Below are 13,301 nucleotides of genomic sequence, written 5' to 3'. Positions count from 1 at the left end.
TTTAATCTGAAAATTGCATCTGAAATGGGAAACATAGGATGCAACAGAACTGCTAAAACTCTGAACCTTAACACCTAGTGATCTACTGCACCAAGCGTCGACAATGAAAACAGATTTTAAGACAACTAAAATTCACAACTTGTTACAGGAGATAACTTAGACCAGTGACTCTAACAAAGGCGTGAAGAAAATAAAAATTAAAAGCATCCACCGCTTTCATTATACTGAATTTATAGTGGCGTTGCATTTTAGAAAGTTGGTTTTGGTCATGATGAACACAAACGAAAGGTGATTTTGACTTTCTTAAAGATGGGTAAATGCCCAAAATAAGTTGGAAAGCAGACTTAAAATACACCCAAGTTTTCGGTGTTCAAAGGAGAAACCAGTAATGAGCATTTCTGTGTGTTAATGAAAGACTACTTCAAAAATTTTAAAAACTAAGATAAATTAGTAACAAAAAATATATTTGTTGAGTCATTTCTGTACAGAGATTCCATAGGCCCTTAGCAGGGAACATGTGACCACCTAAGAATACACATAGTCAATGCCAGCTGGACAATTTTGTGTAGAAGTTACACTCTTCCATACACATTGCTTCTCTGGTTTTGGAATAAGGTACCTAAAGGATACAGAACACTATCTAAATTATACTACATGCTCTTTCTAAAGAAAACCACCTCTTTGATCTATAAAAAATTATCTATGACACAGTATCTTGGATTATTATTTCTTTTTTAGTATTTCCTTTCAAATTCCACATACTTTTTTGATGACACCAAGTGCTGAAGTAATGACAGTTTGTGAGGGTGCTTAAGAATTCTAGAGAAAAAAAATATGTGAAAATACTAGTACCAAAACTGCCAGTTGGCTAGAACATCCCCGACTGGAACACATCAGCTATAAGCGCGTTGTAACCACCCCAGTTAGAAGTTATGCAAAGCAGTCATCTGAAAGCGTTAAAAGCAAAACACCGGTGTCTATGAAAACAGTGAAACAAAGACATGTTAGGTAACTGCAAACAGATGCAGGAGTGTATGCGATAATTGAGGTCAGCTTATAGTATAATGTACAATGGCAACATTTAATTCCAGAAGCATCACACTAAAATATAGTACACAAAAGCAAACAATTTCTGACACATAGACTAACAAGACTGAAAACATGGATCTGATGTTGAAGCTATCTAGTATTGCTCTAAGTGGAAACAGAGTCAATGGAAGAGATGAGGAAACCAGGATGCATAGATTGAATACAAATGCAAAAGTTACAACACTCTTTGTACAAGAAACTCTGAACAAGAATATCTAAAATGCTGCCTTCAATTGCCATGTTCCTTTTGCAGCACCTCAGCTATAGAAAGAAAATATCATGCCTTAAAGAGCCACCTGGCTAAGTTACTGAGAAATGCATGGGTTTAAAACAGGCTAATCATGCTGCTGCAGAAAAGAATCTGAAGCAACCTGAAAGTGAATGAAAATAAGATGACTCATAAACTATTCATACTGTAGAAGGGCTAATAAACTCAAATGGTACAACTGGAAATTGAAACAGATGTTTAAGGCAGAAGTGTCTGTGTAAGAACAGTAAGCACAACAAATTGCTAAGCAAGGCCACAAGAGATAAAATAAAGCCCTGAAGGTTTGTTCAGCAAAGTGACTTAAATGTCCATAATTCTCCATGTTCTAATTAAGAAGACTTGAATAAAGTAGTGTCATTCATGTTGTGTGTTCCAGTTTAAAACTCCATCGTTTCTCTTCCAACTCAATTCCTCTGTCTTTGGTGTAATCTCTACCAACACACATAGAATACAGTTCTGGTTCTCACCATAGAAAACAACATGGAAAAAATAAATTACATGCTTCTCATGATAAAATGCACGATCCTGTTCTGTTGCATGGTCCCACGATATGTTTAGCAGCCTCTGAATAGTAGGTTTTAGTTATTAATTATATCTGAAGCAGAATCATAATTTGCTGTTATCCCCCCAAATCACTTACTAGTTTACTAGTTTACTTTGGTAGATAAGCCATCTAATAGTCATGATACACTTGTGTTCAATTCAAAAAGTATTGAAACCTAGACTCAGATAAGTTTGTAAATTCATATATAGATCTTAGCTTGTAAGTGTAACCATGATATGCAGGATTATCAGAAATACATCACATCTGTCATAAAACTAGACAAAACTATGAAACATGGTTGTCAGTTCATGATTAAAATAAAATAGTAAATTATTTTTAAACATTGTGTTAAATATATTCACATGATCACCATAGCTATACAAAATGGCCACTATTGCAATCACACACTATATGTACATAACATATATGCCACAACAGTTTGCAAGTGTTGAGTTTTCACAGACTAGCCAATTTTACCAGACATAAATAATCTTGTACCAATTTTTAGGCATTTTAAAAGGAATTAAATGTCCTTAATATATCTGTTCCTCTGCAAAATTAAAAAAAAAATCCTAAAAAGTCAGTGCAAATTGAACTTGTTCACCAAGATAGATTCTTATTAAGCTGAGGTTAAACAAAGTTGAAGAGATTAAAGGAAGAAACTCATAGAACTGCCAACTGCCTTCAGCAGAGGTTACAGAAGATTAGGAATCAGAAGTCCTGGATCCTATAGCAGAGCCTTCTGTGAGTAACTATGCTGCTGTTGTTGAGGTGGTGGAGGCTGTGGTTGTTGTGGAGGTGTTTGTTGACTGCCTGCTGTCTGTGGCAGAGGTGTTGATGCTAAGTTATAGTTTGGCACCTGGGACATACTAGTTCCAGCATTTTGATAAGCAGCAACATCAACAGTAGCAGGTGGCGGACTATACACTGAAGCCTGGTTAGAGTAAGTATTTCCAGCAACAGAGCCAACCATTGCACTGGGGAGGGAAAAAAAAATAAATAAATTGAAGTTGAATTAACAAGCCATTTACCAAGAGAACAGCAACACTTTATCACTGCTTCAGCTGTTCTTTACATACACACAAAACCCTCCTAAATCTGGACACCTTGCATATTTAATACTGTAGCCAATGAATTTTCCAATTACAACTCAAACACACTCCTCAGATTTAAACACACCTCTCTGTGAATCTGTACTTTGCTTTATTTTCATGGAGCCCCATCTACTTTCCATTCTGCTTATGGAAAAAAACAAAATCCGACCAACCATTTTAAATAGCAAAAGAAGAATTATGCAGAAGCTCAGTATATCAATATATGTCTCACCACTGCAAATAAGTAACTTTGGGGAACTGAGACTAACAAATACTTTGATAACTCGAGACGGATGTTTATCTCAACTTCATAAAATAAAATTACTTTATACAGAGAGTAAAAAAAGCCACCAAAAAAACCCCACCACCAAGCAAACAAAACCAAAATACCCTAATCTTTTCCTAAGGTCAATTCAAAACTTATTTGTAATACCAGTAGCTTAGCCAAATCTTAGCATCTCTGGGTATCTACCCAAAATAGAAAGCCACTTGTGGCTCCTTTATATGGGGAAGCTGTTTAAGCTTTGGTAAGTATTCATAGCCCTATTCACTTATTTTCCAAAGTCAGCAGAGTTCTCCCCATGCTTCCACAGTAAGATATTTGAAAAAAGAACAACACAATATGCACTATCCCAGAAATTATGTAAAGCCAGCCAGAGCAGCAGATGATTTTCATCATGAGATGTGTATTAAAAGTTATATTAAAAATAATAATTAAAACCCTATCCATCATATCGATATCATTTTCTACTATTTTTATTTTATATAAAAATATAGATATAAATAAATAATGTATTTCTTACATATAAAATTTAAAACTAGATAAAATTATAAAAACAACATAAAAGTTTGAAGTTTGTCAGGAACTTTTACCATATACACAACACCAATAAAACACACATTGGAAATAATTGCACTGCAGTATCTTTCATTTGTGTTTAAAATTATATTTCTGTATGAAAAAAGTTTCCTTTGAATACTATCTGTAGTCCTTGAAGTTTAAATTGATTTAAACTTGAACAGGAAAATATTTAAAATTACTTTGTGTAAGACGTCTGTGCAGGCTGACCAGGCAGTACGGAGCTGGCAGATGGAGTAACTGTGCCTTGGCTGAGAGAGGAGAGCTGTTCAGGAGGAAGACTGTAGCCTTGTAGATGGCCCATCTGTGCACTCCCTGCCACCAAATATGCATTACTTTGAGGTTGCCCCGGATAGACCTAGGAAGTTAAATAAAGAAATATTAAAAATAAAAGAAAATTTATTTAATACCTGACTTCAGAACTTAAAGGCAGCCTCTCAAAACTTTTATTACAGATGTTTTAATAAAAAGCAACGGATTGTCTTCTATTAAGTGCTGCAGTATGAAAAAATTGCCAGCTTTTCAAAGGTCACTATTTACATTTGTAATCTCAGGCTCCAGTACCGAAAAGGTCTAATAGTTTACTGGAAAACTTGTATTCCGAGCTTTATTTTAATGACTATCACTCATGCTAGCTAAAAGCTTCTACTTTTGAATGAAAATACCGGAGAATTTAAATTATGCAACAACAAGCAGTCCAAAGCAGAATACTTTTTGATGTCCAGATAACTTGCACCAAGTAGAATCATTAAAATGGAAAACCAATTGCATTTTTGTATCGTTAGTTAATCTGTCATTTCATGTAACTGTTGAGACTACCACTGTAAAATTGTTTGAGCGGGGCAGAAGGGAAAAAGAGGTCTTATGAAAATTTCAATTGAAAATAAGGTAATGTTTTACAATTAACTAGAGGAAAAGCTTGCTAGTAGATGTGTCAACAGTATTCTACATCAAGACTAAATTTCTAAACCCTATACTTCTGTTCAATCATGAATTATTTGACAACCCAAATTACTAGAAGATACCAGGTCTCATGCACAACTGAGTTCATTGAGTTTATGATATACAGCTCTTCTGTCCTAAGATCCATGAATCTCAGATGACATATTCATAGAAGGCTTATCAATATTGCAAAAGAATTTTAGAAGACAGAAAAGGCAGAGACTACCTAGCTTTTCAGAACTTACTGGCCCATCTTCATCCCCAAATCCAGTTTTTCCCTTTAAGAAACGCCAGAAACATGCCCATTTATAAAACATTAACATTATTTGGTAGGGTCACGACATGATTGCTTATCACATATGAACAGAAGACAATGTTCCTCTTAATGACACTGTAAAAGTATATATCATCTTCTTTAAAACACACTGAAACAAAGTACGTACTTGTAGGGAGCTAAAAGAACTAAATTTTCTTCAATGTTTATATAATACTGCACAGGTACTAGTAAGTTGGCTTGAATTATTTTTTTTTACTCACTCAAAAAGCAAGTAATTTATTGAAAAAACAATTTGAAATGTTACATATTCCTATAAGAAGGAAAAGAATACATCAAGTGTGCATTAGACTATGGATTTAAACATCTAAATGTTTTAAAGACCTTTTAAAATACCATAGTATACAAAAAGGCCAAAAGACCTACTCAGAGAGAATGGCCAATTACATGGAAATGCTGTCATGGAAGAACTATAAATTTTAACTTCAGTAATTAAAATGTTAAATGCTTCCTACTGGTATTTCCAAAAAAGGAAACTAAAAGAAGAGACTGATTTTAGGGTGGGGAGGGCATAATCTTAAACAGGAATTGTACTGCTTTTGTTCTTTTTACTTTCCTTTTTTTTACCCTAGCAGCTTTAATTTTTAATTTTATGTGCAACTCAAAGCACGGAATGGGCTTTTTCCTTGGTCTAAAAGAACTGAAGCGAAAAGAACTAGAGGTGTGTTCGAACCTGCAAAAGGAGAATACCCAAAGCTTGCAGCTGAAAACAAATTTTTATTTTTTTTTAACATACTGTGTTGAGAGGAAATACTGCTTTTTCATTTGAGTTTATCTGTGAGGGAGCAAGATGATTTTAACCTAGCATTACGGTAACAAAGATCATAAAAAGAAGTTTCCAACTCAGGGGGCAAGGGGGGTGGGAACAGAAGGGCAGAAATAGGAAATGAATTATTATCTGCAATCAACAAGCTCCACCATACTTTAAATATCAGTACATATTTATTTTAGTAATGTAGAGAACTATACTGTAAAAAAATATTTAACCAAGTTTTGTAAAGAAGTTATTTCATGAAAAACTGCTTACCACTAATAATTTATAAGAAATCAACCATAGCTCAGTATGTACTTGATAATGTTAATGGCTATTAAAGGTTACATACATACCTGAGAGCCAGAAACACCAGATGACTGCATATAATACTGTTGGTTTTGTAGTTTTGCATACATAGAATACATTGGGTCTTCATTCATCAATTTGTTATACAAAGAAAGAGCCTCCATTGCTTTAACATTGAGCTCTGAAAGTTCTGAATGTTTCCTAGAAAACACATCGTAGTTTATTCTACAATTTAGATAACCTCAGTACAGAACAGATAATACAGGGAACTTTCATGAGATGTGATAAGCAACTTATTCTTACTGCCTGTGAAGTGATGCCTGACAAGTGCCAGAATGTCAAACGGTACAATACTATAAAATATTGTGTGACTGGGAAAAAAAAACATTCAGACCTCCTCCCAGATGAGAAGATACTAATACACGCACCTATTTTCTTTGCCAACATTCACAGAAATGATTAACGTATCATTAAGTAACAACACTGGTATTTCTAAGAATTAATTTTCATTTGAGCCAAAACACATTACTTTTTTTACCTGTCTATATCTTCCAACTTTTCATCTATGAGAGGTCCCATCTGGTGGCACATTGCTAGAATAGAAAGACATTAAAATATATCAGAGTAATAAAGATTTCCATATTGCAAAGTCAGAAGGCAACTTTAAAAAAAAATGATGACAGAAATGCGTAGATGCTAGTCTAACTTTTTTTTACATCACTACTATAATCTATATGCCAAAAAAGTTATAGTAACAGAGGTAGTGTCATGAACAATTTAAGAATGACATTCAGCTGAAGTTTTCAGTAGTGGTACAGTTTAAAAAGTACAGTATCTAAAACGACAAACCCACAGAAAATAAAGACATTTAACATCCAGGGAGTGTAAAGCTGAAACTATTTTGCATAAAAAAAATTTCAGGCAAATCTGAAAGGTGATCTCTTCTTCAAGGAAGAAAATTCACCACTACAACCTAAATCATGTGCTCAACCAACATTAGTACAAAAAGACTATCTACGAAAACAATGATGGGGAAAACAGGTTGCAATGATGCAAATCATCTGCAAAGACACTAACAGCACATTGCTATCTCACTGGAATCCTAACTGGGGGAAGGGGGCTTCTTCAAACCACTGACACAAGCAAAAAGCAACACCAAAACTTACCAGAAGTAGAATGGAAAAGCATTAAAATAAACAAAAATGCACCCTCCTGCCAATCTTCAGCACAAGGACAGGAGGATCACATAACTGTCAAGCAAACCAGTTAACTAACAGAAAGACAGAGGTTTTCAAACTTAAAAATAAAGAGACAAGGAAGCTGAAAGGCAATACTGCAGTCTAACCCTACACCAGAATGCAAAAGGTGCCCACTTAGCCAAGCATGAACTATTTACTAACCAAGAGATGTGTTTAACACCAAGAGCCACTCAACGTTCAAACCGAGAGATGACGAAAAAAAAAGATTCAGGCATCAAATATGCCCGAAATGCATTACAAGCAGCCCTGGAACAGTGCCTTCCCTCCCAGTTTTCCCAAATGAGAGATGCAGAAGGCCCTGAAAGCCTCTGGGCCATGATGGGTGAAAGGGCATCACTGATGTGTTCCTTGAAGGCAACGCCAGGTGAAAGAGGAGTTGTATGAAAGGCACCCGTCTGCTTCTTTGAACTTGGGAGCACTAACACATTAGCAGAAATGCTGGGAAAAGATGTAAAACCTGGTGTAAGTTCTATCTTTTTTTATTTATAACACAAAGTGTGGTAGAAGGCATGACAAGGATTGCTTAGATGTCTGTACACTAACACAATGACCACACTGCTGCCAGCCACAAACAAACCCGGGGCTCCTGAGAGCGTTGGGATGAGCTCTCCAATTGAAACACATTTGTGACTTGACGTCTGGATGGCAGAAGAAAATGAAGTGGGTTTTTGTCAAATACTGATCAGCACCTGCCACCACTGGTAGGAACCCAAGATCCAACATACATCTATAGCAAAATTCCCAGAACCTATGCCAGAAGTAGTATCTACCCAAGGCCTACTTGAGCGCAAAGCCAGTACAGTCTTGAATATAGCACTGCTGAAATATATGCAGCCATATGTTTGGCGAGTGCTGTTGAAGGTAGCTGGGGAGCAATCACCCGACTACACTACAGCTTTGAGATTCTAGAAGCAGTCCCACTGTTTAATATAAAACTCAGCATTGCTCTAACGATCTCACAATGTGTTTTGAAAGGAGACCCTAACGTAAGCCATATCTGCAGGTTGGTTGACAAGCACACCTTTAATTTCTTTGCCTCTGTCCTGGACCAGATAGGGGCAATCTGCTTCTGAGACAACAAGCCTCTATAGCTGTATTTGGTACTTGAAAGAATAAAACCATTCATGTTTCTTTTTATACCCCTTTAGCTTTAGTGAAACTAGATTATGTGCAGACACATCACTGATGTACAGTACCTAACACGGGATTCACTTACAGGTATGATGAACCAGATGGGTGTTGAAAGATGGGAGATATTCAAAGCTTACAAGCTTACGCACTTTCTTCCTGACTAACTTCTAGATAGATTTGGAATCTGCCATTTTTCTTAACAAAGTCCAGTCCTATCTGAATTGTTCGCTTAAGCCAATGTTCTGTCTCATAATTGGTAAGTTTCTTCCTTCTCTAAAGTTCCCTTCCAAAAATTTTGGTGCATTTATCAACCCAGGTAAAATGGTCTATAATGCCTCTTTGAAGAGGCATTCAATTCAAGTCTAAAGGACTAGAATTTTTACCATTCTGTAACATATTTGTTTAATATTAAAGTCCTATAGAAATATTCATGCAAGCAAAAAGACTGGGGGACACCCACAGGTCTATTCTAAGCCTCAGTAGTACTTCTGCTTCCTCTCGCGGAATCTTCCTTACACTCCTTTTGCAACTCATGCTGTGCTACTCTAAGAAGAAAAAAAGAGAAAAAAAATGAATATATGAGATTGAACTAAGTATTCCTGGGTCTTGAAAAAGAAAAGAATATAAAATATAGTTTTCTTGCAAGAGGGGTGGGCTTGTTTTAAGCTAAAATTTTGCACTTTGGTCTCTTAGATGTGGGAAACAGGAAATGAGAATATAATTATGGGTCAGGCACTTTTCTCAGGCATGCTTGGGGCATGCACATGAAGCTGAAGTAGTTTCAATTTGTTTTGATACAGGTAATGACTAGAGAGGAAAACAACAACAAAATGAAGCCATGAGATCTTCTTACCCTCAAGATGAAGCAATTCTGGGAGGTCTGGCTGGTCATCAGATGGATCTGCACTTTGCAACATCTGCAAGAGCTGGTCCATTTTATCCTAGAACACAAATTGTGTAATTAGGGCATATGTGGGGTGAGAATTAACACTTTCAGGAGAGTAAATTAAGGCAGCTATTTACAACAGCCATTTGGATATCCTGGGACTTGGAAGTCATCTAGACTAACTTTAAGAAAATACAAATCATACATGTTACTTTACAAGAACTAAGATGCTTAAACAAGGAAAAGCCAAATTATAAAAATTATTAGTAATAACAAATGGAATGTGCAGAATACCCCTTTACTCCTAAATTTCCTTTTAAACAGTATTTTCTAAGCAGTTTCCATTTTTCAATTTTAGTTATCACATAGGCGATACCACCACCTGGTGGGATTAGTGGTAATGTTTTCACAGAATACATTGAGTACTTTAGAAAGAAATGGGTACTGAAAAACCTCTTGCATTTTTTAAATGTAAGTGTATAAGGCCTATCAGCACATGAGCAATGTCATTACTAATTTATATATGAAAGGGTTTTGTTAACGTGACGTTTGGAGGGGTTACACAGTTGACTTCAGAATAAGTAATCCTTGACTAACCATTTTAAGTGCAACCCATTTATAAAAATACCAAAGGGCAGAAAATTAACAGGCATAACCTCTTTGAAAAATATGTCTCAGAATGAGTTATATTGTTTAACCAAATATTAGATATAAAGTATTAAAAATCACTTTTTAGCTGAGTGCTATCAAATAAATAGCCTTTAACAGGCCAGAGTTATACAGGTCATATAACTAAACCCATGCTTTTTCTTCCCTAACCCCAGGAAAGGCAGGAAGAAGCCAAATTACTTACTTCCTTAAAAATTATACTATGGGAATTCTAAAAAGAAAACAAGCCACTATAACATAAACCAACAAGGAATCACAGAAGACAAAAGCTGGAAGGCACCTCAAGGCAGGCCTGAGATAAGCTGTTTCAGCAGATTACAAACTAGTATCTCTTGGGAAGAAGAGTATTTGAGGCAGGAGTTAAACAGGACTTTAGAAAGGCAGTAACTGATTTTGCATTTCAAAAAACAATGACAGAACCCTAGTTAAGAAATAGAAGGCCATGAGAGATGGAAAATTCTAAAGATAACAATTCTAAGCCCCCCAGGAGGGAGAGAAGAAAAAGAACAAGGTGGTGGGGAAAGGCAGGGGAAAAATATGGGCTGAGAGTTCTTCGGAACCTTGCAGAACCACTGTGGTGAGATTGTGTAAATCTTACTAAATACTGCCTATGGAGCAACAAAAAGATCACAGTTTTCACAGAAAGAAAGAGGTCTTTCAGACTGGAAGAAGACAGCAGTGGTTATTCTGGAAATAAACCTAAGACAGCATTCAAGATGGGTAACTCTGAGGTATCCTAAAGTACTTAAAGCAAAACTTGGAAGTAATTGCATCACTCCACACCAAGCTTCTGGTCTGAAGGTGAACATCTGTATAACCTTGGAGCAGGGCCCTAAATAGAATGCAGTTTCCAAATTCAGTTTCAGAAATTCCCAAGAACTTCAAGGCACATGAACAAATTGGAATACTGCAGATATTAATTTTTTAATTTAAATCAACTTTCCCTTCCCATTCTCTTTCAATTATGTTCTCCTGATATTTCAAATTGCTTTTGAAGTACAGGATGAAACTGTTTAACATCACACATTTAATTGTACCAGCAGTTGGAAAACAAGGCTTTTATCATGCTTACTTCATCAATATAAACTGGTTCAGGCTCAGGTTCTATTGTCTCTACTTGAACTTCATCACTGAACTGCACTGTTTTCTTCTCAGCTTTCACTGTAAGATAGACAGGCAGACTTTATTTTAGAAAATAAAACTAAACAGAACAATGATGTAAATGTTATACAGCTAGTATGTTGGCTAAGTTCTTTGCATTTGAAACATCTACTGTGAAAATTCAAAAAAACCCAGTATTTTGTTAACATTTGAAGGCCAAAACCATCTCCAAAGACATAAACAATCTTTTTAAATGAATCTGTAAATTGCATAAAAAAGGTATCAGTCCACATAAGGTCAACAAAAACATGTGTTAGCAAGTAAATGTCTTTATTGTAGTCTCCCTGCATACTTCTTAATAAGCCATCAGAAAAAGAGACTGAGAGAGAGTGATTGGAAGAAATAGAGCTAATGAATCAGGTTTAAGAGAAAACTGATAAAGTAACCTATGACAACCAGAGCCTTGTTTTCTCCAGAACCAAGTATAGAATTGAAAGTTTTCAAATTTTGCTATTCCTTCTCCCTCAAATAGTACCTGCAAAAGCATCTCACTCCTTTGTAGTGGAGGCCACAACAAAAAAGCTATATATTTGGGAAAAAAGCCAAATACTACTCTTATCATACTACTATTATCAGTTAGTCTTAACATAGAACAGATGACTCCTACAGCATGTAATTCTGCTGACCTGCTCATACCTTGGGCACATTCATATTAAGAGCATGGGAGATCAATCTTGCAAACCCATCAGATTTACATAAATCAGTTCTAGAATATTAAAACCTTGTCTAATATTTAATATTTTTATTAAACATTTAGAGTAGGTTAGACTCGTATAAATAGATAAAAGAAGATAACCAGTATGCAGAAAAAACCTCCTTCGGTTACACACACACAGAGCAAATCTACAGCTGTAGGTTTCTTGAATTGTTTAAACAGTAGTAACCTTCTCCGATCCCTGTATACCCAAAGGCCTTCAGTTTTCCTTGATTAGATATGTACCATTGCAACCAGGCAAAAAGGCAATTTGGAAAAAAAACGTTGTTGCCCAAATTTGTCTAGGTGTCAATGGAGTTGTTAAATGAGTTTCAAGGAAGCTACTGACAAAGCCAGCAGCAGGCAGCATTTTTCAGCAGATGCCAGCTTGGGCAACCTTGGTCTAACACATAAAGTTATGACTGCTGTTTGTAACAGCACAGCAAATGCTCCCAAGTTTTTACTTTGAGTATCATATTAACTTGCAACTGAACTCTATCATAAGGGAAAGGAAACAGAGAAAGTAAATCAATAGAGAAATATCCCTTGTAAAGTTACTTACTCATTTCTGGCTCAGCAGAAAGATCAGCTGTGACAAAATTAGACGGAAACAAACCTATACCCTGATGAGTTTCCCCTTTCCACCAATTTGGATCACTAAAGATTAAAAAAAAAAATTATTAAAACCCCCATACCTAAAAAAATCCATACTCACATGGAATTTTCCGAAGAACTGCACTGTACAAGGCATTTACATGACTTATACATACACAGACATCTTTAAGAATCTTTATGCAATAACATCAGTATGTTAAAAATCTAGCAAATAATTAAAGCACTTAACATGTAAATTTATTCTATTGCAATTGTATCCCAATATATGCTTCTACATAGAAGATATGATTACTCCTGATTGATTTTTACAGTCTAATAAATTTATCATAGGTAGTCTAAATGAATTACCTGTCATCAAGGATAGTTATAAGTTCTCCAGCTTTAAAAGTTAATTCGTTGTCTTCAGCAGCCTCAAAATCATAGATTGCACGAACCTTTCGGCCCTCATGTTTGTGATTTGTTAAAAGGCTTGAGGTGCTTGGGTACAAACTGGAAAGTGCTGTTTGCTGTTGCCTTTGTTCTTTTAGTGACAGTTCAATAGCTACAAAAGAAGAGTTATTCACATGAAAATTCCCTATAAAAACAGGTTGAATGATATGAAAATCTAATTCTGTGAAAACTTTCAGTATTGATGTCATTCCTGTTGCTTCATAATCAACTTCTGCCTTTCACTTACAAATAATGGTAAAAAACCCA

At 35.5% G+C, this 13,301-nt stretch overlaps 1 protein-coding gene across 2 annotated transcripts in view; it reads right to left on the bottom strand.

Moving 5' to 3' along the window:
* Positions 1-208: 208 nt before the first annotated feature.
* STAM (signal transducing adaptor molecule) overlaps positions 209-13,301 on the bottom strand; it is a 34,081-nt gene continuing 20,988 nt past the window's right edge. For both annotated transcript variants that reach the window (XM_040590923.1, XM_040590922.1), the window contains exons 7-14: positions 12,954-13,146; positions 12,553-12,647; positions 11,208-11,296; positions 9,434-9,521; positions 6,729-6,783; positions 6,238-6,391; positions 4,037-4,212; positions 209-2,878 (exon numbers count right to left, since the gene is read on the bottom strand). In XM_040590923.1, coding sequence (XP_040446857.1) covers positions 2,629-2,878; positions 4,037-4,212; positions 6,238-6,391; positions 6,729-6,783; positions 9,434-9,521; positions 11,208-11,296; positions 12,553-12,647; positions 12,954-13,146 — 1,100 coding nt within the window. In that variant the 3' untranslated portion in view covers positions 209-2,628. The remainder of the gene's footprint in view (positions 2,879-4,036; positions 4,213-6,237; positions 6,392-6,728; positions 6,784-9,433; positions 9,522-11,207; positions 11,297-12,552; positions 12,648-12,953; positions 13,147-13,301) is intronic.

This window comes from Falco naumanni, chromosome 4 (genome assembly GCF_017639655.2).
Source record: "Falco naumanni isolate bFalNau1 chromosome 4, bFalNau1.pat, whole genome shotgun sequence".
Taxonomy (NCBI): domain Eukaryota; kingdom Metazoa; phylum Chordata; class Aves; order Falconiformes; family Falconidae; genus Falco; species Falco naumanni.
Note: the sequence above shows the minus strand (reverse complement) of the source record. Positions and strands in the feature narration are given on the sequence as shown.